The sequence below is a fragment of the Sciurus carolinensis genome, chromosome 1 (assembly GCF_902686445.1).
Source record: "Sciurus carolinensis chromosome 1, mSciCar1.2, whole genome shotgun sequence".
In the NCBI taxonomy this organism is placed as follows: Eukaryota; Metazoa; Chordata; class Mammalia; order Rodentia; family Sciuridae; genus Sciurus; species Sciurus carolinensis.
In genome coordinates, this window is record NC_062213.1 from 156199247 (window position 1) to 156226694 (window position 27448).

Below are 27448 nucleotides of genomic sequence, written 5' to 3' on the forward strand. Positions count from 1 at the left end.
AATATTTTTTATTTCTAGACTATATGGCCACCCCATAGACTGCATCTTTGGAATAGGGGTGGTGTGCGGGGGGACTGTTTGTTTTCCCATTGTAAAGCTGTCAGACTTAATCTAGATACAGCTAGTGCAATATTTTCCTCAATCCCACAAGGCTCTGTTCCCTTTAAAGACTATTTATAAATCTGCTTGGATCACTCACAGGAGAAAAACACTGTCACCATCAATATTTAGCAGCATGTTCAAAATTCATTTTGTTGTCTTGAATACAAAGCTTAACTATTCTATTAGTCCAGTAATTCCATATGGTCTTATTACTTCTATACACAAAATACGATCTTTCAACATTCTGTTGGTTAATTTTTGAGGATTCCAAAAGATTTGATGGTGGGGTGGGGAGGGGTAATTTTTTCACAATAAAAGGAGCAGAGCAAGCCCATGAGAATCAGACCAGCATTTAAATAAGACCCTCTGCATGGCTCAGTTCCTGATGCATGAAGAGATTCAATGTAGTCCCTATCTCTCAGTTCACAGAAAGAGAAATTTGAGAGGGATAAATGCTGCAACTATCTGCATTATTTCATAATCTATATTTAATGTCCTAGGAAGAGAGAAAACAGTTGTAAGAAAACAAAGTTGGTAGAAACCAAATCCTTTCATTCCAGGATGTCTGTCTGCAAAGGAGGAACTCCATGGAGCATGGCAGAACATGTATGAAAGGCATTACTCTTAGCAGAAAAAATGAATTGTGGACACAGTCACTCAAGAGAGAAGCAACTACTGAGAGCAATAAAGCTTCAATTCCACTGTTACCAGGGGGAACAAAGCAGAGAACTGTGGCAAAGCCCAGATTAGAGCCCTCAGCATTCTCAGGGTTATTGGTTCTGTGTTTCAATACAGCCTTTGAAGGGGTGGGGAGAAACAGAGACCACCATCATCCCATGCAAAAAAAAAAAAAAAAAAAGGCTATTATAGCAATAGCAGCTTGGCTGTCCAAACCTAGCTAGAGTGTAGGATAGACACCTGAAATCCAGCCTGTACTTGCTTGCTTGTGAAGGGCTTGACAAGTCGAGTCGCCTTCTTTTGAAAGACAGGAGGGCCTCTTCATGAGCTCTTTCTACTCACTAGTTTTTCTATCAGTTCGCCATTTAAACAGAAAAGATGCTGTAAGCTATCTCAGCTGACTTCTAATTTGGACAAAGCATCAATGCTACACACACGATTGAATGAATGACCAAATCTTCCTGGCTCTTCCACTGGGCAGGCTCAGTATGCTTCTTTGGACTCAATAGGTGTGATCTTATTGGAGAACAGTGTGTAAACATAAGGCCAGATTTTGTTAGTCTCCGTCCCAGAAAATTGGTGGAGCACCCCTCGGCTCCTGAAAAACAAAGTCCAACAAACACAAAGGCATTTTAGGATTTCTTTTAATATAATATTAACACAGATAAAGTCTGGGCATCAAAAAAAGCATGATTTTGTGGTCTTTATCACACATCACTGCCCAAGCTTCCCCACTTCAAAATGTATGAGGCCTCTCTTGGGCAGAGCTAAACAAGGCCATTGGCTTTTGCAATTCTGGAATGTTTGGTACGATAGTACCTTGTGTTTTACCCTTAAGAAAAAAAAAAAAAAATGTGACAGGTATAATCCAAATTTTGCCTCAAATATACTTTTCAAAAGCAGATCATGACAATCTTTGGTATTCTAAAACCCTTGCTACTTACAAAAATCAGTCATGGACCACAAAATGAATCTTAATATGATCATAATATCCAATCTAAAGGTTTGCTAAATTGGGGGGTCTACAAAGTTAAGAAACTGATTATAGCAGAAGCTGTAAACTGCTACCCCCAAAACAGTCAGCATATGGTTCAGTTTGTCTTGCAGACTGTTTTAAATTTTTTAATTTGTTCAAAGATTAAAGTTAAGATTTCCCCCCCACACACAGAGTCATATTTCTGCTTCTCCTGAAAAATGCCACACTTGGCCTGTGTGTCCCTGTGGTGATCATTGGCTCGATCAGCCTTGGTGCCGTACAGTTCAACTGCATGGTTTGGCACATCTCCCCAGGGCTCGGGATAGAACCGAGGCCCTTACCCATGCAAGGCAAGCAATCTATTGGTAGGCTATATCCTCATCCTTAACAAAAACCTGTCTGGCCCTTGTAGCCATCTGAATTTATAATATGGTTTTGACCTTTTTTGTTAAAAACCCTACAAAAACATCTAGTCTTAATCTGCTGTCCAGATCACCTACTTCTGTGAAGGGGTATCAAAGTACAGACCATTATCACAGACATTTAGAAAGGAAAATAAAAGGGCTGAGAGTGTAGCTCAGTGGCAGAGTGCTTGCCTAACATGCACAGAGGACCTGGGATCGAAGCAGCACTGGAGCAAGGGGGCGGGGTGGGGGGGGATGAAAATGAGTCTCGGTACAATTTTTTTTTTAGTTGTATGCAGACACAATACCTTTACTTTATTTCTATGTGGTACTGAGGATTGAACCCAGTGCCTCCCACATGTAAGGCAAAGCACTCTACCACTGAGCTACAATCGCAGCCCCTCTAGGTGCAATTTTACAGAGATGACTGAGTTTAAATTCTTGTATTATCAACAGTTTCAGGATTAAAACAACAACAACAACAAATTCCTAGACTCTGAGACTCTATCTCCCACCTACAATTCCTGCATTGCATCCACGCTCAAAGGAGACAATGGACCTTTAGAATTTATCCACCTTGAGGAAACACTACTCTGTCCAGTGTCCTTTCCAGTAGTCTCCAACTACTTTTCAGTTGGTCCTTTGCCATGAAAATACTGAAGCACACTCACTTGTATAGTTCGATGACTGGTTTGGCTGCATCTTTGTACCGTCTTAGCCTGGCAGCAACCGCTTCAGGCTTATCGTCCTCCTGCTGGACTAGTGGTTCACCAGTGATGTCATCAATTCCCTGAAAACGCCAGAGAAACGAGTTAGTACAGTGAACCACTGACCATTCCACAGGTCAGAATTTCCCTGTGCAAAACCATGTACTCGCCTATGACTCCTACCAGACAATACATGTACATGTACCAGACAGTACATGTCTCCCAGACATGGAGACAGTGGGCACCATGAAGGAAGCTGAGCATGAGGTAGGGGATTGTACAATGTGCTGACATTTTCTGAGAGCTGACATTGAATCTTTATTAATTGTCATATTCTTCCAAATACAGCCCACTACTATTGATAAATGGTACTTTCAATTCAATTTAAATTCCAGGCAACCTCCCCAACAAAAAAAACCTTTGGACAATGTCACTCTGGCCCTCTAAATATTTAAAGTTAAGATGTCAAGTATTGCGGTGAACTTCAGGGTTCCTTTCTGTTTCAGAACTCCTTTTTTCTTCCTACTCTAAAACTGCTTTATTTTCTAAAGCCTGAGTTCTTAAAGTGGAAAATAAAATGTTTTAAAGAACCAATTTGATTCATTTAGGAAAAATCCTAAATTTCTCTGAGATGACATTTTGATATCATCTCTCCCAGCTTTCAAACCACCATGGAGCCTCTCTGAAATCTATGTTGGGTTATTTTACTAGATCAAACAATGACATAACTAAAAGCATATTAAAATAGTCATAACCCAAATAGCCAAGGTAATCAGGTACAACATTTTTAGACCTGAAAAATTATAATTAAAAAACAAAACATTTTCAGTATTTTTAATCTCCCTAAGACACACAGCTATTTACACAGAACAAAATGGACACACTGGAATGTTGTATGTCAAGTCCATGGCTATCATTCATCAGGGGAAAGTCACAGGAAATAAATCTGTCAAAGGCAGCTGGAGCAGAACCACAAGGGTCAGGCAACTCAAATGAATAATTAGAAACTGGCCATAAATTTGAAACACACTAAAATTCCATTACAGCTCAGGGGTTTGGGGACATGACATACATGTATGATTTATTGGTGAGCCACATAATTATCACATGTGTATTCCATAGTTGTTAACGGACATGACAGGAGAGTTGGGGATGGGACAAGGCTGTGCATCACCTACATGTACCCTCTTCTTCATTTTACATATAGCCACAATGCTCAAAATTCATTGAAGGATTTCAGTAAATACAATACTACTCCCAAAAAGACCAGGATGACAGTAGGTCAACAGTGTCCCTCCTTCCTAGGAAGCTTGGCCATAGGGGCTGGTAGAGTTAGCCAGGTTAGCACTTTGCTGTCTTTGGAAATATCACTGTAATAGCTTTGGAAAGTAACTCAGTGGTAAAGCTGTTCATTTTTTATAGAATCTGCACTAGCAGATCTGGACAAAGTTAAGACGTCAAGTGCTGTGGACTTCAGAGTTCATATCTGTTTCAGAACTCCTTTTTTTGTCCCACTCATTTTATTTTCCTAATTGTATGTAGCTTCTTGGGATAAAAATGAAAAATGGATCTAGCCAGGGCTAGGCAGCACATGCCTATAGTCCCAGTTACTTGGGAGGCTGGGAATAGCCTGGATGATGTAGCTGGACACTTCTCTAAAATGAATGAATGCATAACTGATGAATAAATGAAAAGGGGATCTAACAAAGGAATTACAGAACTATTTACTTTTCTTTCTTTCTTTCTTTCTTAAGAAAACTTCAAAAGGAGACTATAGCTTAACCTAAATGAACGAATTTCATTTGGGACATTACTGACACAATAGTACCCAGAAGAGGGGAAGGCATCATTAGTACCTGAAGTAATTTTCTGTAGTAATTACTACTTCCATTTTTATTCAAGTCAAGTCTTTTGCACAAAAATTCACCCAGTAAGACATAATGCTACTTTTTCTACCTTTGGATAATACCATGGATAATAACAAGAAACACTACATACCAACCAAGAACAGGAGTTAGGCGCTATCAGATTGGATTAAAGCATTAGTTCAATCTGTATCTGAAAGTCACATAGTTTTTAATAGAAAGATAAATTAGAAATGGTTTATATCAGGGGCTGGGGGCTTAGCTCAGTGGTAACTGTTTGCTGCATGCAGGTGGCCCTCGGTTCAATTCCCAGTACAGAGAAGGAAAAAGTCTACATCTAAAAAATGACAGTTATGCTGGGTATGGTGGTACACACCTGTGATCCCAGGGACTTGGGGGGCCGCACAGGGAAGATTGCAATCTCCAGGCAAAAAATAAAAAATGACCAAGTGGGGATGTAGCTCAGTGGTAAAGTGCCCCTGGGGTTCAATTCCCAGTGCAAAAGAGGAGGGGGAGGGGAGGGGAAGAACAGGGAGGTGGGGAGAGAGAAAAAGAAGAGGAGGAGGAAGAAGAATTACTCTAAGCAAATTTGATATAGTACTATTACATTTGCCTACTTTTATACCATATTTAATTTCAGGTAATTATATAGTAGTATATTGAGTTTCTATCAGGAATCTTTCCATTCCTTAAGCCCTTCCCCCTGCCCTCACACACACATCAGTTGTGACCCCATCCCCTTATCCTGCCCACCTCCGGGCTCTTTGCCAACTTAGGGCACATCCTTCATAACTTACTCCCTGGCCTTAGAAACACAGCACATCTACACACACAGATATATGTAAACATGTAGACACAGTTTTACAAAAATGAGATCATTCTATGTGATTTTCTCATTCAAGAATACTTTCAGGAAATTTCTTCCTATCAAAAAGCACAGCCAGGCATGGTGGCACATGCCTGTAATCCCAGCAGCTCAGGAGGCTGAGGCAGGAGGACCTTGAGTTCAAAGCCAATCTCAGCAATGGCGAGATTCTAAGCAACTCAGTGAGACCCTGTCCCTAAATAAAATACAAAATAGAGCCGGGTATGTGGCTCAGTGGTTGAGTGCTCCTAAATTCAATCCCTGGAACAAAAAAAAGAAATATAGTGCTACTAGTTATTCTTTTGACTTTTCTTTTGGGGGGAGGGGAGACAGGGCTAGGGATCTAATGAATTCTTTTTAATGATTATTCTTTATATTCTAAGATGGTATGGATGCTTTCTAATTTATCAAACTAGTCCCCTAGAGACAAATAATCTTTTTTTTTTGGGGGGGGGGGGAGCACTACAAACATTGAAATAAACTTCACTCCAAACACGACTTTACCTGTTTTAAAAGGACTTTAAAAAGAGTCTCTGAATATATTATCAAACAAAAAGAAAACAAGTGTTGTTTTTTCCCTGATCCCCATCAACAACAGATGCTACTTTTTTTTTCAATTTGCTGAGTCCAATGGATCCAAAGTGACATCCTATTTTTCACTTAAGTTTCCCTTCTCTACTACTGAATTTGAACACTCCCTTATCCCCCACCCCAGGGTACCAGGAATTCACCCAGGGGTGTTTTACCAATGAAATATATTTCCAGTCCTTGTTATTTTTTTATTTTGAGACATGGTCTCACTAAGTTGCCAAGGCTAACCTCCTACTTGCAATCCTCCTGTCTCAGCCTCCCAAGTCACTGGCAGGCACCATTACATGAGACTCATGTAGTTTTTTTAAGTTTATTCATGTCCTCTATTCACTTTTTAACTGAAAAATTTTGCCTTTTTCTTGTCATTTTGTGAAAGCACTTTGCATATTCTTACATGCACATGAGGTGGGTTGAAGTCCAAGTTATAGACCCTTCCACTAGGAGGGTGAATCCAACGTCGACTGAGACGATCTTTAAGTGTTTCAAATGGAATGTTCAAACTGATCACTAGATCCAGGTCACAGATTTTGTCGAGGGCTTCAGCCTGTACTAATGTCCTTGGAAAACCTAAATGTTGAAAATAAAACAAATGCAAGACATGACCCACTTGGGCGTTGAAACAATGACAGAACAATCAAATCTACAAATAATCCCAAAAGGAGCTTCAACCAAGAATTTATATCTGAAAAAAAAAAAAAAGAATTTATATCTATCCCTATAAATTTAATATTAGAAGAAAACGCACCAGTTAATAACCTCATGTCTACATAAGGAACCACATGACAAAAAGTAAAAGTGCACTAAACTAGAAATCACTAAACTAGTCTGGGCTATAATCTCAGCTTTGCTCTTAACTACCAGTATGATCTTAAACAAGTTATATCACCCCATTTCCTCTTCAGTTGAAGAAGAGAAAGGACAAGTGGTTATCTTGTGTCCTTTCAGCACTAACAACCTATGTATACATTTTTCTTAGGTTACCACAAATAATTATATACATATATTTTAAAGCATCAGTCAATGAAAGTAGCGTCAGATCCTTTACCCTGACCTTAACCTGCATCTGTATTTAACCAAGGTGGGCATGTTAATGTAAAGAATGGCAATGGAGTTAAGAATTCCATATTGTATACCTGGAATATGCTGAGACCTTTTATTTTTTTATTTTTTTTTATTGATCTATTCTTAAGAGATGGGAATCTCACTATGCTGGCCTGGCTGGTCTCAGATTCCAGGACTCAAGTGATTCTCCTGCCATAGCTTCACAAGTAGCTGAGACAACAGACATGCCACTGCACCCATCTAACAAGAGTCATTTTAAATGTTCTCACCACACATGAAAATTGTACCTACTCAAGGTTAATTATTAAGCTTCACAATGTATAACCGTAAGAAAACAATCCAGCGCATATCTTAGCTATTATTTACATTTTATTAGTCAAGTATACCTCAATAGAGCTGGGAAATGTTTTTAAATAATAATAAGAATTTAAAGTGTTATTTTTTGGGGAAAAAAAAGTAGTCTTTTAAGCCATTTGGAACAGGGAATGTGACTCAGTGGTGGAGCACTTGCCTAGCGTGTGAGAGGCTCTGGGTTCAATCCCCAGTACACAAAAAAGAAAAAAAAAGATTGAGATAACCCTTAAAGTTACAAGTCCTTCCTAACTTCCCAAATGTGGGGAAATAAGCAACAAAACTAAAATTTGGGCTCATAGACATGACTTCTTCAAATTTGGGATGAGTTATGTCACATGAACCCAAATTATACTGTTGCTGCTCCTCCTTGGGATTGACTGTTTCAAATGTAACTGCAGATTTGCCTGGGGTGGGAGTGCTCAGTCCTTATCCTGTATTACTCCAGTTTTCTCTAGCAAAAACCTTTCTGTATCTAATGTCACTTCTTAAAAGTCTTTGTAACCTAGTTGGGTAAAAGAACCAGATGGATGGCGAGCTGGAAGAAAATACAATAAGAGATCCAGCATCCAGCCAGGCACGGTGGCACACATCTGTAATCCTGCAACTCAGGAGGCTGAGGCAGGAGCATCACAAGTTCAAAGGCCAGTCTCAGCAATTTAGAGGGACCCCAGTCTCAAAATAAAACATAAAAATAACCAGGGATGTAGTTCAGTGATTAAGAGTCCCTAAGTTCAATCCCCAGTAAAAAAAAAAAAAAAAAAAAAAAGACTCAATATCCAGAGAAGAAATTTCTAAATCATTTCAAATGAGGACACCAGCCCACCTCTCTAACTTTCCATCATTGGAAGTTATCAAGATTGACAACTTAAAATGGGTCCTGGTGGCTCGTGAACCACTTAAAATTCAGATAGCTCCTTTCCTTTCTGCACCAAGTTGGTTGCTCAAACATGAATATGCAGCACTCTGCACTGAAATCCCAAAGCAGTGTGAATCCAAGCTGACTTCAGAGCGCTTATTGGGCTGCATGTGACAAACGCCACACAAAGGCTGTTCCATGCCCCTGCTTTGGGCATCTGCTCTTTTGCCAGTCACTGCTGCACACTCTTATCCGATGTCCCTCCAGAGACCTCCTCACTGCCTATGAGCCATCCACACCAAGTCATGCTTTCACTGAGGATCAGGTCCTGTCTTTCCCCAGATAACCACTTATCACTAAAACATCAAGATAACAACTGGAGCTAGAAATATGTCCACCAAAACAACCAAGATCATCTCTACACTCTTCCCAAACTCCGCCCCATTAAGGAAACATGTTTCCTAAAATAATGGCCTCAAAAGTGATCTCACATATTAGAAGTTCTATTGTAATTTTTTGTTCATTCATTCTATTTTGAGGGGTATATTTGATAGGAAATATAACACATTTGGTGACACTGTATGTGTACATAATTTATACCTATAATTATCCATCTATTGATCATATAAGACAAACTCATTTTTTTAAACTGGTAAGTATATATGAAGAATTTTAAGGACAACCCTTTGAAAAGATCTGAGTTCTCAACCATAGTCCCAGTCCTTTGTTCTGCTACTACTAGCTACTACCCCGACTAGAAAACATTGTTCTTTACTCCTTAGAGAGCTTGAGAGCTGAAAGGAGGTGCCAGGAAAGAATGGGAGATCTAAAAATACAGCATGAGTCCCTCCGACAAATAAAAACTCAAATCTGATTGGCTAGTCTCCCTTGTGTGAGGAAGACAGTCAGTGTCCTGCTCAGTTCCCAGTTGTTTCTGACTTCTGGGGCCCTCTGGAGGAGGAAAGCACAAGTAGGTTCAATATTAGCAGAACTCAAACCACCCAGAATTCAAGAATATGTTGAGTAGTACCTACCAATTGGGCAATGACATTCGGATCTGCTACCGGCTGCAGAGAATAATTTTGACATCTTAGAAGTCCTGTTAGGACAATGGCTCTTTATCCTGTCCTCTAACCCCAGAGTAGGATTGAGTTTAAGAACAATGGGAAATACAAAAGCTTGGGAGTAGATATAATGAAAGCAGCATGGAAGAGTACTGTTTTAAGATGTTAGCACCAAGCAGATGCAAGTGTTGTAGGTATTCAGAAGGAACAACTGCAAAACGAGTTATATTATACCTTTAAGGGTTCTCTATCTGATGGATATCAAAATCATTAGGAAGAAGAGAAAAACAAATGATTATGAATGTTCACATTCTGTCCCAGGACTTCCTAGAGTGGAACATCTCAAACTGAGATAAAAACTTAAGGTATTTTTTTTTTTAAAGTTCTTTTGGCAATTTTAATAGGTACCATTGATTGATTTAAGAAGCACCAAACTTCTCAGCAAGGCCTGGGGATATAGCTCAGTTGGTAGAGTACTTGCCTGGCATGTACAAGGCCCTGGGTCCAATTCCCAGCACCACCAAAAAAAGAAAAAGAAAAAAAACTTTTCAGCAAGAATACAACATTAGGGGTTGTTATCAACCCCATTTCTGGGGTGGTTGACACTAAAAAGTCTTCAGATTTACTAAGGCTCCATTAGATTAGTCCCATTCAGGTCATTCCTGTCCAGAGAAACGCAAGTACTTGTGAATGCATTGCCTCTAATGAAAGCAATATAGCAGGGGAGGAGTCAAACTAGTGAGAAGAATGGACGGGAAGTCAAAGATCTCTGTACCTGTCACTGTTTCCAACTAAGATCAGAAGATGCAGCCTTAAGCCAGACTCACTCGGGACTCAGTATGAAATGTGATTGACAGGAACAAACTTTGGAATCAGATATAGCATTCCAATCTCAGCTCTACCTGGTCCTAACTGTGAGGACTTTAGCAAGTTTCATCCCCTCTCTGATCTTTTGTGTCCTCAGATGTAAAACAAGGGTGTACCAGTTTGCTAGAGCCACCACAATAAAGTATGCCACAGAGAGGGTGGCATAAACAGCATGAACAGCAGAAATTTTGTTCTGCTGCAATCTGGAGGCTAAAAGTCTGAGTCCAAGGTGTGGAGGGGGTTAGTTTCTTCTGAGGTCTCCCTCCTTGACTTGCAGACGGCTCTCATTTCCTGTATTTTCTGAATGGTCCTCTTCCCTCTGCATGTATCTGGGTCCAGATTTTCTCCTAAGGACACCAGTCATATTTGAATGGGACCCACCCTAATGATCTCATTTTAACTGAATTACCTCTTTAAAGACCTCATCTCTATATACAGTCAATGGGAATAGGACTTCAACAGGAATGGGAGGAGGTGGTCCACAAAAGACCCTAACCAATGGTAATGCTGGGGGGTGCTGATGGAGTCCTGTAAAAATGTTAACCACACTACTAGTCAGCCCACAGTGAGTGCTCAGGATGTGGCTGCTGCTGCTCAGGGCAGCAGTTCTCCCAGAAGCTCACTGGGTTTCTGCATCAGTCAAAAGGTGGCAGAGGTAAAGGTCCCCATCCACCAGCTCACTTATTTGATTGCTTTTCTGAGATTCTCTAAGAGTTCTGGGAGTCGTCAGTGCTCTGTGCTCTCTACCACAATTACAGCTTCACACTTGTAATCACTGGTCAACAGGGACTCCACACCCACTTGCAAGTTTCCCACCCACTTGCAAGGGAGAGCTCCGCCTAGGCACAGCATAGCTGCTACTTCCTTACGCTTCCCTCCAGAAGTTTTCTGTTTGTCCCTTTCATCCATAATTTACCTTATTTTTAAAAAGGCAAGCTCCTTAATCTCTTTTTCTGATCTAGTTCCATACCTTATCACAATGAACTTTTATTTGAATTTATCTAGACTGATAGATTCAGCACAAAGACTTAGTCCTACCCATGAACCTTCAGGCAACAATGTGACACAAATTCCAAGGAGTCCAAGCACATGCATGCTGCATTAACTGTGATCAAACACCCAACTCAAGAAAGGTCCAGAGCTTTGCACTATTTTCCATTAGTAAACACCACATGTTTAGGCACATTCGCACAGAGAAGTCTGCTTTGGGAGAAACTAGACTAAATTGCTTCTCAGTCCATGATTCAATAATTTAGCAGTCTTTAGGCTTCATATATATTAAAATGTCAAGACACTTCTCTCTTCCACCAAAAGAACACAACATCACCATGGGATCCATATGGTCTCCGTTAACATTTGTTGAGCATCCCTGATTGTGGCAGGTACATTTTATGAAAAGTAAAGGGCCTACCCAGCAGGGCCCTGCCCATGTGGCTGTGTCTTCCTGTCCATCTCTCTGTATCAGCCCTGCTGATGTCCTACTGTTCTCAAACAGGCGAGCATGCTCCCGCTTGAGACATTTACAACTCATGCTTGCTCTGCCATCCACATGTCCTCGGCAACTAACTCTTGGCTCAAATGGTGGTGCCTCCTCAGTGACAGATTCTCCAGCCCCCTGTCAACTGTGCCTCTAACTCCATCCAACACCTCGACAACCCTCTATTATGTTTTCTCTTTTCTTCGTAGTATTCATCATCATTTGTCAGATGATACATGATTTACTTTGTGCTTTTACTCTCACCAGAATGTAACCTAAATGAGGTCAGAACTTTTAAAGTTTTTATTTACTAGTATATCCTTTGTGGCTCACGGTACCTGATACATAGTAGGTGGTGAATGAAGGGGTGAACAGATACTGTCCCCAAAAGTCATAATCCTGTAAGTTGGGTGTTAGCCTTATTATTTCAAAACTGTGAAAGCGAGGGTCAGAAAATCGAAGTGACACTTGCTCAAGATCACACATTTAATAACTGAGAGAACTAGATTTGACAAGTGCTATGGGTCTCCAGCATCACACACCATGTAGCCCACCATGCTAGCTTCCTCCTGAATAGAGGACCACAGACTGTGAGAAGCAGATTCTCAGACAGGGAGAAATGGCCAATCCTGACTGCAGCGGTAAGCTTTCAAAACGGCTTAGGAAGCCCAACTCCTGTGTGACTTCCAGGAACTGCCTGGTCCAGTGCTGTGGGCAACAACCTGCCGGACCTTCCCCACCCACTCACACACACACACACACACACACACACACACACACACACACCAGACGTTCTACACATCTAATTTGCTTCCAGTCATGCTGCCGTGAATGCTACAGCACCTGACCTGGGACACACGATTAGGGAATGTAGCTTAACAGATCAGCGTAACTGCCCAACACGGCCAGCCATGCCACTTGCTCACTTTGAGGACCCTGCCAACTTGACCTCTTAGTGCCTGCAAAACAAGGATGCTGATACCTAATTCAAAAAGTTGTTGTGAATGGAGGATTAATATCTAGAATATATTAAAAACTCAAAACACTTTACACGAAAAAAAAAAATCAAATAACTCAATTAGTAAATATGCAAATGAATCAAACAGACACTTCTCAAAAGAAAAAATACCAGTGGCCAACAAATATAACATCAGCAATTAGAGAAATTCAAATCAAAACTACATTGAAATTTCATTTCATACCAGTTAAAATGGCAATCGTGGAGAATACCAATAATAATAAATGCTGGAGAGGATGTGAAGGAAAAGGAACACTTTTACACTGTTGGTAGGACTGTAAATTAGTACAACCACTATGGAAATCAGTATGGAGGTTCCCCAAAAGACAGGCATGGAATTGCCATATGACCCAGATATCCAACTCCTGGGTGTTTATCCTGAAGAATTAAAATCATCATACTATAGTGATACATGCATACCATGTTTATAGCAGGATAATTCACATCAGCTGAGGTATCCATCAATGAATGAATAGACAAAGAAAATGTAGAATATATACACAATGAAGTTTTATTCAGTGATAAAGACAAATGAAATTGTCATCTGCAGGAAAATAGATGAAACTAGAGACCATTATATTAAGCAAAATAAGCCATACTCAGAAGGTCAAGGGTCATGTTTTATCTTATGTGTGGAAGCTAGAGAGGAAAAAGGAAAGGTGGGGGATCTCATGAAAATCAAAGGGCGATCAGTGGGGAAGGAGACCAAAGGGTGAGAGATTTGGAGGGAGGAAGTGCTGGGGAGTGATACTGGCCAAATTATATTATATATTGTGTGCATGTACAAATACGTAACAACAAATCCCATTCATATGTACAACTATAATGCACCAATAAAAAATTTAGCAAAAAAATAAAGGGAAGATGAAAAAAAATGTTTTGAGAAATAAGTGCATGAGTTAGTGCCAATTGCAGAATAGTGGCTAGGGCTTGGGTAAACTTCAAGGGAGGAAGAAGGCACATGGGGCAGAGAGCCAATACTGGGGGGAAATGAAGGTAAAGTGGGATTAAAGGTAAAAAAGACAAACAAGAGGGCTGACAACCAAAAGACATAGGGTGGATAGAGACAAATTTGAGCTTTTATACAAGGACAAAAAGAGGCACTGGGGAGTCAAAACAACACCATCACCACCATCAGACAACATGATGTCTTACGGAAGCAGAATGAGTCTCAGTAGCCAAAGAGACAAAAAAGAAAGAAGCCTCCTAAGGGGAGATCCTGGTCTTCTTTAGGCAGATGGTACAGAGAGTGCTGAAGAGCTCTGGTCCCTGGAGAGGGGGTCTGGAAAGTTGTAAGGAAAGATTCCAGTGGGCACAGTGAGGGGGAGAATCAATCGGAGAAGCAGAAGCATGTATGAGGACACTGAGGCATGGCTTAGCTTTTGGTTCCTGACCTAAGCATCACAAAGTCAAAAGGCAGTTAGACGTGACATGCCTTGAATAGCGTCATTTCAGGATGGGTGTGGTGTCCTGGACTCTGAATTGGTCACTAAGGCTCTGGGGATAGGCTAGGGACTCCCACTGAGGTTTGGGTTGCTGTCACAGGTCTGGGGTTTCACAGGTCCTGGAAAGGGAGCTCTGTCACTTTGGTTGGGCATAAAGGCAAGGGCTCCAAAAGTGGGCAGCAGAATTTATCTATGAGATTCTTTTTTTTTTTTTTTTTATTGTAAACAAATGGGATACATGTTGTTTCTCTGTCTGTACATGGCGTAAAGGCATACCATTTGTGTAATCATAAATTTACATTGAGATTCTTAAAAATATAAGAGTATTCAGCCTAGATTCTAACTTTAAAGCTTCCGGGTCTGCAAGATGAAAGAGTATCCTAAATGATGGATTCTGTATGGCAATGGTGGCTTTTGCATTCTTTACGTTGATATGCTGTGTTTGAGTTGGGCTAAACAAATCACCAAAGTAGTTCACAAGTGATATTCACATCAATCAGCGGCCAAAAGCAGAATGTCAGAAAAGATGCAGCCAGGGACCCACACTTTTTAAACCAGTTGAGTACAGTGTCATTATCCAGCTGCTACTCCAGCTGTGGGCATGTATTGCCCTTGACATGTTGGCTTGTAGCCCCTATGAGAATTGGAAGCATTGGAGCAATATTTACTCCTGAAGTACCAAGGACATAGTAAGATCCCCTGTGAGCAGGGATTAATGGCCAAGTGAAACAGATGCACACTCAAATTTTGTCAACAGGTGGCAGCATTTATAATTTTTCCATTAAGAGAGAATTAGAAAGTTGTGGTGTGCTTTACATTTCTTAAAAGGACTCCTCAAAGACAGGACGTCTATAGGACTGGATAGCAATATTCCTTAATATTCCTTAATTAGATAGCCTATTCCAAGTAAATACACCCCATTAATAGTCCAAAAAGTGGGAAAGTCAACAGCTAAAGTAAAATAAAGACCAACTTAAACACAGAAGCTTGCCTTCCTCCCTTTAGCTGCACAGATGGGGCTGCTCCAGGGATGTCTTCATCAGAAACATGAATATCTACCTCAGGTGCCCCCATGAAGCTATCCCTATCCCTCATCCCCTAATCCAGCCTAGAAAAACTGCTCTGCCCCATCCATTCCAACAGCCAATCCAGGTTGAGAAAGCTGACATTTCATGTAGTTGAAATTTCTTCTGAATCTGTTTGCACAATTGCTAATTATGGGGTCCACTGGTTCAGTTTTATAGCTCCCCAAAGGATTTACTCAGTGCAGTAAGATGTCACTAAATTCCTGACTGGTGGTGTGTTCCCAGCAGTGCTGGCCACTGGGCCTTGGCACTTGCTCCCTCCAGCCATGCCAAAAATCTGAGGGAGGGTCACTAAAACAGGAGGTGCCACAGCAACGAGCTCAGGCAGTGAGGGGAATGGAAGTGGGACGCATCTGTTTTTCTAATTTGGGACTGCATTCACTCCACGGGAAGGTGCAGAGCCAGAGTCCACTGCCACATTCCCAGGCAGCAAAACAGGCCATCCGCCTGATGGAAACAAATGGAAAAGTCCTGAAGGGCAGCATCCAACATCCGCCTGGGGTTGGCAGCTTGTGAAAAGGCCAGGCAACATCATCCCCCCTTCCTGCCTCCACTGAGGTCTGCAGCCAAAGGGCTGCTTCCGACCACCCATCTCTTCCCAGCTGTTGTGAAAGCAAGAACCAAGTTACAAATGCAAGCCAGTGTTCATCACCATTAAGCACCAAACAATAAATTAAAGTTGAAAAACAGGTGGTTATTCTTCCCCAGTCTTCTCTGGACCAAGAGTTCAAACTATTCGCAACAGCCAGAATCCTTAGTTGAAGCTTAAAATTAATTGCCTCCAAACCCTGTTCATAAGGACTTTTCTCTCTCCCAACTTATCATTACCTTATCTATTTTACATGATATAATCTCATACTTAAAACTAAGACCTCCATATTCCATTTCATTCAGTTTTTATTAACAAATAGTAAAAAGAATAAGCTGCTGAGCTCCACGGTGCCCACTGTGTGGAGTGCTCAAGGACTCACCTCCTGTTTGTTGGGAGTTTCCTGGGACACATGACCCATTCTAGGCTTTGAAACTTTAGGATATGTAAGAGATTTGTAGTAAGTGAGTCCTGCCCTCGAGGAGTTTACAAGTTAATAGGAACTACTTTAAACGGGGCATAGTGGCATACATCTGTAATCCCAGCAACTCAACAGACTGAGGCAGGAGGATTGTAAGTTCAAGGCCAGCTTGGGCAACTTAGTGAGACTTCATCTCAAAATATAAAATAAAAAGGGTTAGGGGCAGAACTCAGTGGTATAGTGCCCCCAGGTACAAATTCCTAGTACTGGGGAAAATAAAGAAAAAGTGACTCTAGATATGCATGCATGTGTGCACGCTGCGTACACGCACGCATGCACACCTATACACACACACACCAGGTAGATATGACATGATCATGACTCAGTGATCAGTTGATAAACAGAAGGCAGATATGCCAGAAACTTTGATTTTCAAACCACAAGTTTGCCTCCTCAAAGTGGCTGTGAGAAATAAAGGATGAAATCTTTGTAGGTAGGAATTCTTGGGGAGGTTCAGCACTGAGATGCCCTGGCATTGCTGTGATGACTTTTCTCTATAGGTTCAGAGATGAAATGACTACCTTACAGCTCATATTTTTAAACCAGTTATACTAGCGTCACTGCACCCTTTTCCAAATAAGGGAAGACGCACAATTCACTGAAGAAGGAGCTATTCTCTGCAAACACCTTGCTTAAAGGCTGTGGTTTAAGATTCTGCTTGCTTGTCCTTTGAACATAAGTCTCCATTTAAAAAAACAAGGCAGGGAGGAGACAGGGTGGTCCCATTGTATCTCAATTAAGATAGAAGGAATTTGCACATGATTCCACTATAGGCCCATATGTCTGCTCCAATGAAAATAATAGGCTGAGTATTTCTGGGCTCAGTTATTGGTTGTAGGTGAGACCTTTCTATAAGTGGACTACATCCATAAGCATTTCCATGTGCCAAGCACTGCTGTAGGTACTGGCAATGAAGCCGGGAGCAAGATAGTCTTGCTTTCCTGGACCCATGTGAGGGGTGGCAGAATGGGGGAGGGGTATTGATCAATGTGATGTCACATGACTGAGACATTAGCATAAAGAGTGGCATGGGAAGATTAAATACTATGAGAAAGATGCTCTGAGAAGGATCTGAGTGGTGGTCTAAATCTGAAAGCAGAGCAGATGGGTGAGGGAGGCCCACAGCACAGTGCATGATACACACAGGGAGAGAATTTACGAAGTAGTTACAGAATGTAATCTTTGTTCTTTCCTGTCCTCAAGATAAAAGATCTCAATGGCTTGGGAGGCTGAGGCAGGAGGATGATGAGTTCAAAGTCAGCCTCAGAAACTTAGCAAGCCCCTAAGCAACTCAGCGAGACCCTGTCTCTAAATGAAATATTTTCTAAAAAGGGCTGGGATGTGGCTCAGTGGTTAAGCACCACTCCCATACAAAATAATAATAATAATAATAATAATAATAACAACAATGATAATAAAATTCTTTCAAAATAAAAGATCTAAGCATGCCTGAAGACAAAGGAAAATGAAAAACTTCAAGTATATAAAAGACAAAGAATATTCAGGTTAGTATTGAAACTAATGATATCAATAGAATAGAAAAACTGAACAAATGGAAAACTTCCCTAAAAGCAAAGACCTGAACTTCTGATCCAAAGGACACACCATATACTGTAAGAAAAATAAATAAAAACAACCAGTATTGCGATATTCTATTTATATCAAGAATGAAGAAGCCAAGCGTGGTGGTGCAGCACCTGTAATCCTAGCAGCTTGGGAGGCCAAAGCAGGCAGATTGTGAATTCAAAGCCTGACTCAGCTTAGTGAGACTCTGTCTCAAAATAAAATATGAAAAGGGCTGGGGATGTGGCTCAGTGGGTAAGTATCCCTGGGTTCAATTCCTGGTACCCCTAACTAAATAATAATAATAATAATAATAATAATGAAGCAATAATTCTTCAGAAAGTCTATCGGGCGGGCACACTGAAGGGCAGGGATCCCCTTCAACAAAGGAAAGTCAGATTGGCCTTAGGCTTCACACCAAGAACCCAGGTCAGAAAAGCAAGCAACAGTGGCCATAAAGTTCCTACAGAAACAGGACCACACAAGAATATCCCAGTCAGTGAGCTAGGCTGTTGAACGGTAAAAGACATTTCCAAACAAGAAAACTCATGAAATACCACACTTCATCAGTGCACGGAGGGAAGGAGGAAGGGAAGCAAGGAAAATATCCAACAAAATCCAACTAACCAAGTCATGAATGGAAAAGTCATGTTAAACACTAGTGCACCTCTACTCATATATAAAGCCCATATTGTACAAATCAACTCATTCAGAATGTACGGTTCAATCATTCCTAGTATATTCAGAGATATGATCAAGAAAATAATCAAAATAAAATGAATAAGGTGGGTAAAAGCAGTAATGCACAGAATTCATTTAAATTTTTAAAGACGAAAAACTGAGAAATTTACTGGAAAATAATCATAATAAATTTTAACAGCAAAAGCCAACAGAAAATTCAGAGGGAGGTGGGGGAGAGGAGGTGATAGTAAGTGTAATAATCCCCTGCTATTCATTATAGAAGATACCTCCTACCTGGGGAGTGTGTGCAGTCTGATGCCAGTACTACACATTTCTATTGACGCTTTTCCATCATTAACATGGTTTATTTCTGGCTGGTAGGATTTCAGGTAATTGGTCGACATTCTTCGCATTTTTCCATATGAATTAAGCATTTCATTGTGATCATAGATCATTTTTATAAAAACAACAGGGGAAATGACGTCAAATTACCTGCATGTGCCCACATGCTCCCTGATTCAACTGTTTCATCTCTCCAATATCTGAGTTCTCTCATATACACAGTTTTATATTGTTTTATTTTTATAGAGAAGTCTTAATGGAAGATGAGTGGTCCTATTTATTAAGCATTGGTCCAGAGTACTTAATGAGCGGTAAATATAATAACCTTTTCATATTAGAATAATGTTTTTAAGGACTGGGGTTATGGCTCAGTGGTAGAGCACTTGCCTAGCGTGTATGAGGCACTGGGTTTGATTCTCAGCATTACATATACATAAATAAAATAAAGGTCCATTGACAACTAAAAAACTAAATATAAAAAGAATATGTTTTAAAATTTCTCAGTTTATAATTGGAATTTTAAATTCTAATATCTATATCAGTATCAAATTTAAATAAATTACAATAATAATAATAATAATAGCAGATCTTCCCTTTGACAATCTATGTTCCAGAACTCTTAAGTTTCATACTTGTTAGCCAATCCTTGCAAACCTACAACAAAAATAGGCTTTATTTATGGATATGGGGGAAGAATCCAAAAAAAGGTAACTTGGGTTCACTCAGGACAACATAGCTAGTCTACTACAGATGGATCATTTGGCTTTAATTCATGATTCATCTTCAACATTCATGTTTTCTTATCATGGTACTTTGTGCAAAATATCTCATTATTAAACTAGTTAGGTTTGACTCAGATGTAGCTTTGCAGTCCATTAATTAATCACATTTCCAAGATACCTGTTCCATAAATTAGGGGAGCAAGTTCCCCTAACACCTACACTTACCATTGGAAGACAGTTGTTATCCTGTGCCTTACTTTGTAGGCTCCTAATTAAGTAAGAGTGGGTTGGGAGCTTCTGAAAGTGTTTGACAGGACATGGCCAAATGCAGAGAAACCATGCCCTGATGTCAAAAGTATACCTAAATTTAAAATATTTTTAAAAACCAGTTAATTTTTAAAATGTTAGTTGGAAATAAAGTTAAAAAATAAGTTGTTTATGCTGTCAAACCCATAAGTTTTAAAATTTTTAACTTCCTTCCAACTTAATAGTTTTTAATATTAACTTTGATGCTTATTCAACTGCCTGTTTTTGAATTTCAAGAAGTGTTTAACTTTGCCCTCACCAACTTTTCCAGCCTCCTGTGCTCATATTTTTGGCTCCAGCATTAGCCAGTGGTTAACCTGGGGTTTCCAGAACAAACAATGCTGTTTCAAGCCCCTGTAGCTTATTGTGCATGTTGCCTCTCTAAAATGTGCTTTATTTCTACCTTCAAAATATGGCTTAGTGTCGCCTTCTCCAGGAAGGCTTCCTAATTAATAGCTGTGTCCAAAAGAGAACCCCCTGCTTCCTTTTAATCCCTTCACTCAAGTCCCCACATCCTACACTGCAAGTGTTTGCACAGTCCTCCTGGACTTCACAATCAGGAAGTGTGCTATTCTTTCCTGGGACCAACCACTGCCTAGTTCATCGGGATGTACAAAAATGCATACTTGATTTGTTTTTTGATCCCTGAAACAAGTTCTTCTAGGGTGTATTCAAATATTTGCTTAAATATGTATTCCATGTGGTCCTTAATGCCTTTTTTTTGCTTTGCTTTTTTGTGGGGGAGGGGTGCAGGGGGTCAGTCCTTGGAATTGCCAGGGACACTTTACCACTGAGCTACATCCCCAGTCCTTTATATTTTTTTTTATTTTGAGACAGGGTCTCCCTAAATTGCTTAGGGCCTTGCTACATTGCTCAGATGACAGGCATGCACCACTGAGACTGGCCTCTTACTACCTTGTAAGATTAAAATCTGGTAATTCTCTGAAAACACACAGAATAAACAGTCATCATTGTCCCCATTGTCCAATACTATAGTAAGATTGTATGTAGACAGCTCAATCAGAGGAAAGCCACCAGAAGTGGACATGGAGGACAGGCTGTCAGGAGAGAATTCATACCAAATGAGGAAGAAGAAGAGATCCAAGACTTTACCATGTTTTCAGTCAGCTACTCTGAGCTCATACTGCCAGCAAGGGTGCTGGCCACAGAAGAAGTCAAAGGATAAAATATGACTTACTATGGTTTGCATTTAAATCAAAGAAATTAAAGATATTCCTCACACCTAAGGCAGTACAAAGGCTGAATCACCACTAGTACTGAATGCCAGGGAACCAGGTTCTGTCCACTGTCTTTATTGCTCCACAGTGGTGTCCAGACACTTCATTGCACTGAGTTGGTGCTTAATGAATACTTTATCATGCAAAAAATTACACATATTTAGCACCAAGAAAAATTCACCGGAGCTGGGGATGGTGGTACATGTATGTAATCCCAGTGACTCAGGAGGCTAAGGCAGGACGATTACAAGTTCATGGCCAGCCTTGGAAACTTAGCAAGTACCAAGTACCTGTCTCAAAATACAAAGTAAAAAGTACTGGGAATATAGATCAGTAGTAGAGAACCCCTGGATTTAATTCCCAGTACCACACACAAAAAGGAAATTCACACAAGCACTTGCATTTGTGAATAAGGGAATTCAACAGCTTCAATGGAATCGGCAGCTAGATATAAAACTTTTTAACAGTAATGCTGAAGATTGAACCCTGGCCCTTGTACGTGCTAGGCAAGTGCTCTACCACTGAGCTCTGCTCACAATCCTAGATGCAAAATCTTCACAGGTTATATACTTTGGATAAAATATATCATAAGATAGAAGTGAACTAAAACTTTAAGTCAGGGGTCAACCAAAATATCTCTTTATAACCCCACTGAATCATGGTCTATCCTGTGTAATTCTACCAACATTGTTTAAAAACACAGATTAAAAGACGTACCATTGTAGGGAACAGTATTTTGGCTACCTGGCTACAAAAGTATATATTTTTAATCAATAAAACCCAGCTAGAGGAGCTGAGGCTGTAGCTCAGTGGCAGAGCACTTGCCTAGCATGTGTGAGGCACTGGGTTTGACCCTTAGTACCACATAAAAATAAATAAAATAAAGGCATTCTGTCCATTTACCAAAAAAAAAAAAAAAAAAAAAAAAAAACACAACAGCTAGAAGTTGCTGATCCTTCATGAAAATCAACCATATCTTAAAGAACTTAAAGAAATACCTTGATCGAACTCAACCTTCAAAGTACAAAAACAAAAACAACAATTAAAAAACATGTGCCCACAAAGAAAATGAGCTAGGCAATATTCATTTAAGGGTCATTAACAGAATTTCTTAATCAAATCACAATTCTGGATGCAGAAAAAAGTTGTCAGATGTATATTTGCATTGTCTTGGGGCATGGGTGAGGTCCCTGGAAATGTGGCACTAAGACTAATCTAAACACACACCCATCTTTTTTCATGCAGGTCATTTTGACTAAAAATGCCACTCCTTGCTTGTAAAAACCATTCCATTTACCTCCCAGAACACAGATGTCACTTCACCTAACCATGGTTGGCTGAACACACATCTCCCGCCCTTCCTGTGTCTGGAGGAACTTAGTCAGCTTCCACTCCTTTTCAACAGACTTCTCCTTTCTCCTTCACTGTCAGTCAGTGTAAAGTCAGTCAGATCTGTGCTTTATTCACTATAGCAATATATCCAGGACAACCGGGCGTGGTGTTGCCCACGTGTAATCCCAGCAACTTGGGAGGCTGAGGCAGGAGGATCACAAGTTCAAAGCCAACCTCAGTAATTTAGCAAGGTCCTGTCTCAAAATAAAAAATAAAAAGGGCTGGAGGTGTGGCTCGGTGGTTAGGCACTCTGGGTTCAATCCCCAGTACCAAAACAAGAAGTGAGACCCTATCTCAAAATAAAAAGGGCTAATAATGCAGTTCAAAGGTAGCAATTCTTAGTATTGAAAAGAGAAAGAGAGAGAGATGTCTAGGACCCTCATACACACATACACACACACACATACAGTGGGGATGAGCCTGATTCTTTTTCTTTTCTTGTGGTGCTGGGGATAGAATTTAGGGCCTTGAGCATGCTAAGTATACCACTGAGCTACAAAGTTCTTCTCCTTTTCTTTTCTTTCCTTTTTCTTTTTAAACTTTGCAACCGGGTCTCACAAAGTTGCTAAAGATGACCTCGAACTTGCCATCCTCCTTCTTCAGCCTCCGGAGTAGCTTGGGATTATAAGTGTGCCACCATGCCCAGCTCTGATTCTTTTTTGCTTTTTGCTTCTTCTTGTTGTTGTTTGTTTGTTTTGTATGAGGGATTGAACCCAAGGACATTCAATCACTGACCCACATCCCCAGCCCTTTTTGTTTTATTTTGAGACAGGGTCTGGCTGGGTTGCTTAGGACCTCACTAAATTGCTGAGGGTGGTCTTGAACTTGCAATCCTCCTGCCTCAGCCTCCTGAGCCACTAAAATTATAAGTATGCACCACCACGCCTGGCTCATTTTTATTTCAAGAGAACTCTTCAGTGACCTTCCAAACATTTCTATTATACATTTTATTCTTGAAACATAACCTATACTCACAAGGATAACAGAAAAAATGTTGCCCTTGGCATTCGAAGAGATGCAATTCAGAATATACTGTTGGTTGTTTTTTTTTCCCTCAGTAGACATATGCTGCCCAGTGGGATAGGACACACTTCAGAGGTCAGCTTCACAAAGAAAAATAGGAGGAGATAAGGTCAGAGCAGTTATGCACAGTCTAGTATGGTAAAACACATTTGCAAGATCAGGGCAAAATTCCTAACTCCTCATCTGTAATTTACATTCTGGATAGAGACCTCCTATGTGGAGACCAAAAGCTGACTGAACATGTACCCTGGAATATCTGATCTAAAATCTTTAACTCTCAAGGAAAATAAACACAAACACTGCATGCATTTAAGCAGTGTTAACTTCTGCATTAAAAGAAATAAAAGGAAAATTTAATTCCCTTCAGAAAGCATCGGTTAGTGTTCAATACTGTTCACACAGAAACAAAAAGACCATGGTCTAAATAAAACTACAGACCAAATGATGACTATCATACTGAAGTTATCTTTATCTCCAATTCAAAGAGTTACATTCCACTTTTAATTCCTAGTTTTAAAGCTGCTATCCATGAAACCCAATACTGATCTGGATATGGTTTTATGTGTCCTCCCAAAGGTTCGCATGTTTTAAGTTTGGTTCCCCGATGTGGCCATGTGGGAGGTGATGGTACCTTCCCAAGGTGAAACCTAGTGGGAGGTCACTGGGAATGCTGCCCTTGGAAGGAAACAGCATGTTCTTTTGGGGCTCCAGTTAATTCCCATGAGAGTGATTTATGAAGGGTAAAACAACAAGACTGACCCCATTCTCTGGCTTCCAGTCTCACCAGGGAATCTCCTTCTCACATGTGCTCTTGTCATGGTGCCAACTGCCATGATATGATGTGGCCATGGTGGCCAGTACCATGCTCTTGGGCCCTCAAATCCTCAAGTTAACTAAACCTTTTCTTTTTATAAGTTAGACAGGCTTAGGTATTGTGTTACAGCAATGGAAGTGGACTAATATACCAAATTTAAAATATTTTGATGCCTTCACCTAAAGAGTTAGGGCTAAGGAGAGCACTTGCAAGTTCCTCTTTAAATGCACTGGTTGGCAGTCAAATTGAGAAATGAAGACCTGTTGAAATATACTTCCCCACTGACCTAACCTCAGTGACCTCATTTTTTTCTTTCTTTTTTGGGTACTGGTGAGTGAACCCAGGGGTGATTTACCATTGTGCTACGCCTCCAGCTTTTTTTATTATTTATTTTTGAGAGAGTCTCACCAAATTGCTTGGGGCCTTGTTAAATAGCTGAGGCTAGGGTTGAAGTTACAATCCTCCTCCCTCTGACTCTTGAGTTGCTAATATTACAGATGTGAGCCACTGAGTTCACTGACCTCACTTTTTAAAATAAGTGAAAACCTTTCCACATTCATATTTGTTTTACTTCGTGTTACTCTTGTATGGTGCTGGGAATGAACCCAGGACCTTGCACATGCCAGATCAGTTATAGCTCTACTACTGAGCTATAACTCCAGCCGTACATACATTTTAAATAGCTGATGGTTTCCTAGTTATCATTTCACCCCAGGAGTACCTAGTCAAAAATACCCTATCCATAGAAGAAAAAGATTTTATAACAAAATTGCAAGGCAAGGCTCATATATTACATCCTTTGGTAGAATGATTGAAAAAAAAAAAAAAAAAAAGAAGAAGAAAAATCTCCCTCCTCCTTCCTCCTGCCCCTTCACCTCTCTCTCCCCCATACACACTAACACTAGATTATTTCTTCTCCAACTACTGTGAAGACAAGGTAGTGCTGAGTCCCTTAGCAAGGACAGAGCTGTCCCAACCCCAGAGCACTCGCCTCCAGCCCTGCAGTGTTCCACTGGCTTGGTTCCACTCTCCTCCTTCCACCCACCCTTAGCACAATGCCTCTCCAGCCATATGGACCTGATGATGAGTCACCCGCCACCCAGAATTCCTTCCCTGACCTTCCCACATTCAATCACCTTTAGCACGCTCAACAGGCACGTTCTCCGCAGCGCACGAGCACATGCCCTGTAACATAAGGAGTTTAAAGCCAAACGGAGGAACTAGTCATTCTTCACACTCCTGGCTTGGCCAAATGGATGGCTTCCAGAGCTTTAAAGAAAAATCATAACTGAAAGTGACCAGATGGGCTTTCAAAGAGAAAGAAGCAAACTAAATCAGTTAGGAGACTGACGCACTCCACTAAAAACAGGGCCGTGATGTAGAAGAACTTCAGTTATTCACCCTGAGAGGCACAGTGATGGCACGAGCAAGCACTGGAAGGAGATGCAGAACTTTCCAGGGCTCTATCTGACTTTTTGACTGAACGGCTAAATATTTTTAAAATTATTTTTGAGATAATACTTCAAGTCATCACTCCCCATTCCCCCCAGAAAAATTCTGGACCTGCACACGAGCCAGTATAGATAATAATAATGACAGATCTCATGGCACCAACTGTATGGCAAGCACCCTGCTGAGCACTTAATGTGTATTCACTCACTTCATCCTTATGAGAACTCTTTCTTGATCCATTTTCTATGAGGAATCTGATGCATGGGTGAGGTGACCTGCCCAAGGTCAAACACAACCAGGAAAAGGCAGAGCTGGGATTCAAGTTGTGCAGCCTGGTACCAGGACCTACGTGCCATGATCATCTCCAAAGCAAAGGTGATCACAGATGATCCTTTGCTAACATAGATCTTTAAGTTCACTGAAACTACCTAAGTTCAGTTACAAGATGAAAAGCCTAACAAAGAATTTAAAATATGGAAATGACCGTGAGGTGATGACAAAGACAGAATTCATCAGTGGTGACAAATGTTCACACAGAAAGCATTGGGGAGCTCGCCTTAGTGAGTCAAAGGTACAGCGTCTGGATAAGTGAGCATGACTTTTCAGAGGATGATGACAGCCAGACGTCAAAAAGCCCAGATGACAATGAAGAATGCCCCACAATACCACTCAGGACTCCTGTCCATCTCCCTCCTCAGTCCATTTGCCCATGTGGTGCTTCCTTTCCATCCCACAACCACTGCTTAAATTCAGGCCTACAATATCCACTAGTCCTGTGACTGTAAGGATCTTATTTGGCTTCTAGTTGCCACTCTCCCTCCTGCTCCAGCACCTCATCTCTCCTGCACAGCTCAACAGGAAATGAACCTGATCATGTTGTACCCCTACTTAGCAATTCTTTAGTGATCGCTGTGACCAGAAATTCCCAGTCCCACCCTTTTTGTACATAATCAAAGATTATACTCCTGAAGATTTCCCCTGCCTCGTTCTGCTGGTAGGCTTAGGAAAATACTACACACACACTTGTGGCCCTCTTAAACTGTACACATTGACTCTATGCAAAAAAAAAAAAAAAAAAAAAAAAAAAAAAAAAATCTGTTTTCCCCAACTCCCATTCACCCACCTGAGGACACTACTCATGACTCTTTTCATAAAGTTGCTCCATATGATTTGCTTAGGAACTAGTTCTTTGTACTTCTTTATACAAATGACTTACCTCCTGGGATATAAGCCCCTCAAGAGCAGGGACAGCGTGTTACTATTTGCCAATAATGCTGAAATAAACAACCTTGAAGATGCGTCTTTAGGCAGAAATACAGAATAGAGTTGTAGGATGGAAAAGGACACATGTCGCTAAACTGCCCTCCGAAGGCTGCTCATGGGATGCTCGACAGTACTTGTTTCCTACATACTCAGTACAAGGTTTGCA

General features: G+C 40.6%; 1 protein-coding gene across 6 annotated transcripts in view; it reads right to left on the reverse strand.

Moving 5' to 3' along the window:
* Window positions 1-1011: 1011 nt before the first annotated feature.
* The window catches only part of Ak4 (adenylate kinase 4), a 62148-nt gene continuing 35711 nt past the window's right edge, over window positions 1012-27448 (reverse strand). For all 6 annotated transcript variants that reach the window (XM_047556994.1, XM_047556964.1, XM_047557002.1 and 3 more), the window contains exons 4-6: window positions 6583-6755; window positions 2832-2950; window positions 1012-1378 (exon numbers count right to left, since the gene is read on the reverse strand). In XM_047556994.1, coding sequence (XP_047412950.1) covers window positions 1264-1378; window positions 2832-2950; window positions 6583-6755 — 407 coding nt within the window. In that variant the 3' untranslated portion in view covers window positions 1012-1263. The remainder of the gene's footprint in view (window positions 1379-2831; window positions 2951-6582; window positions 6756-27448) is intronic.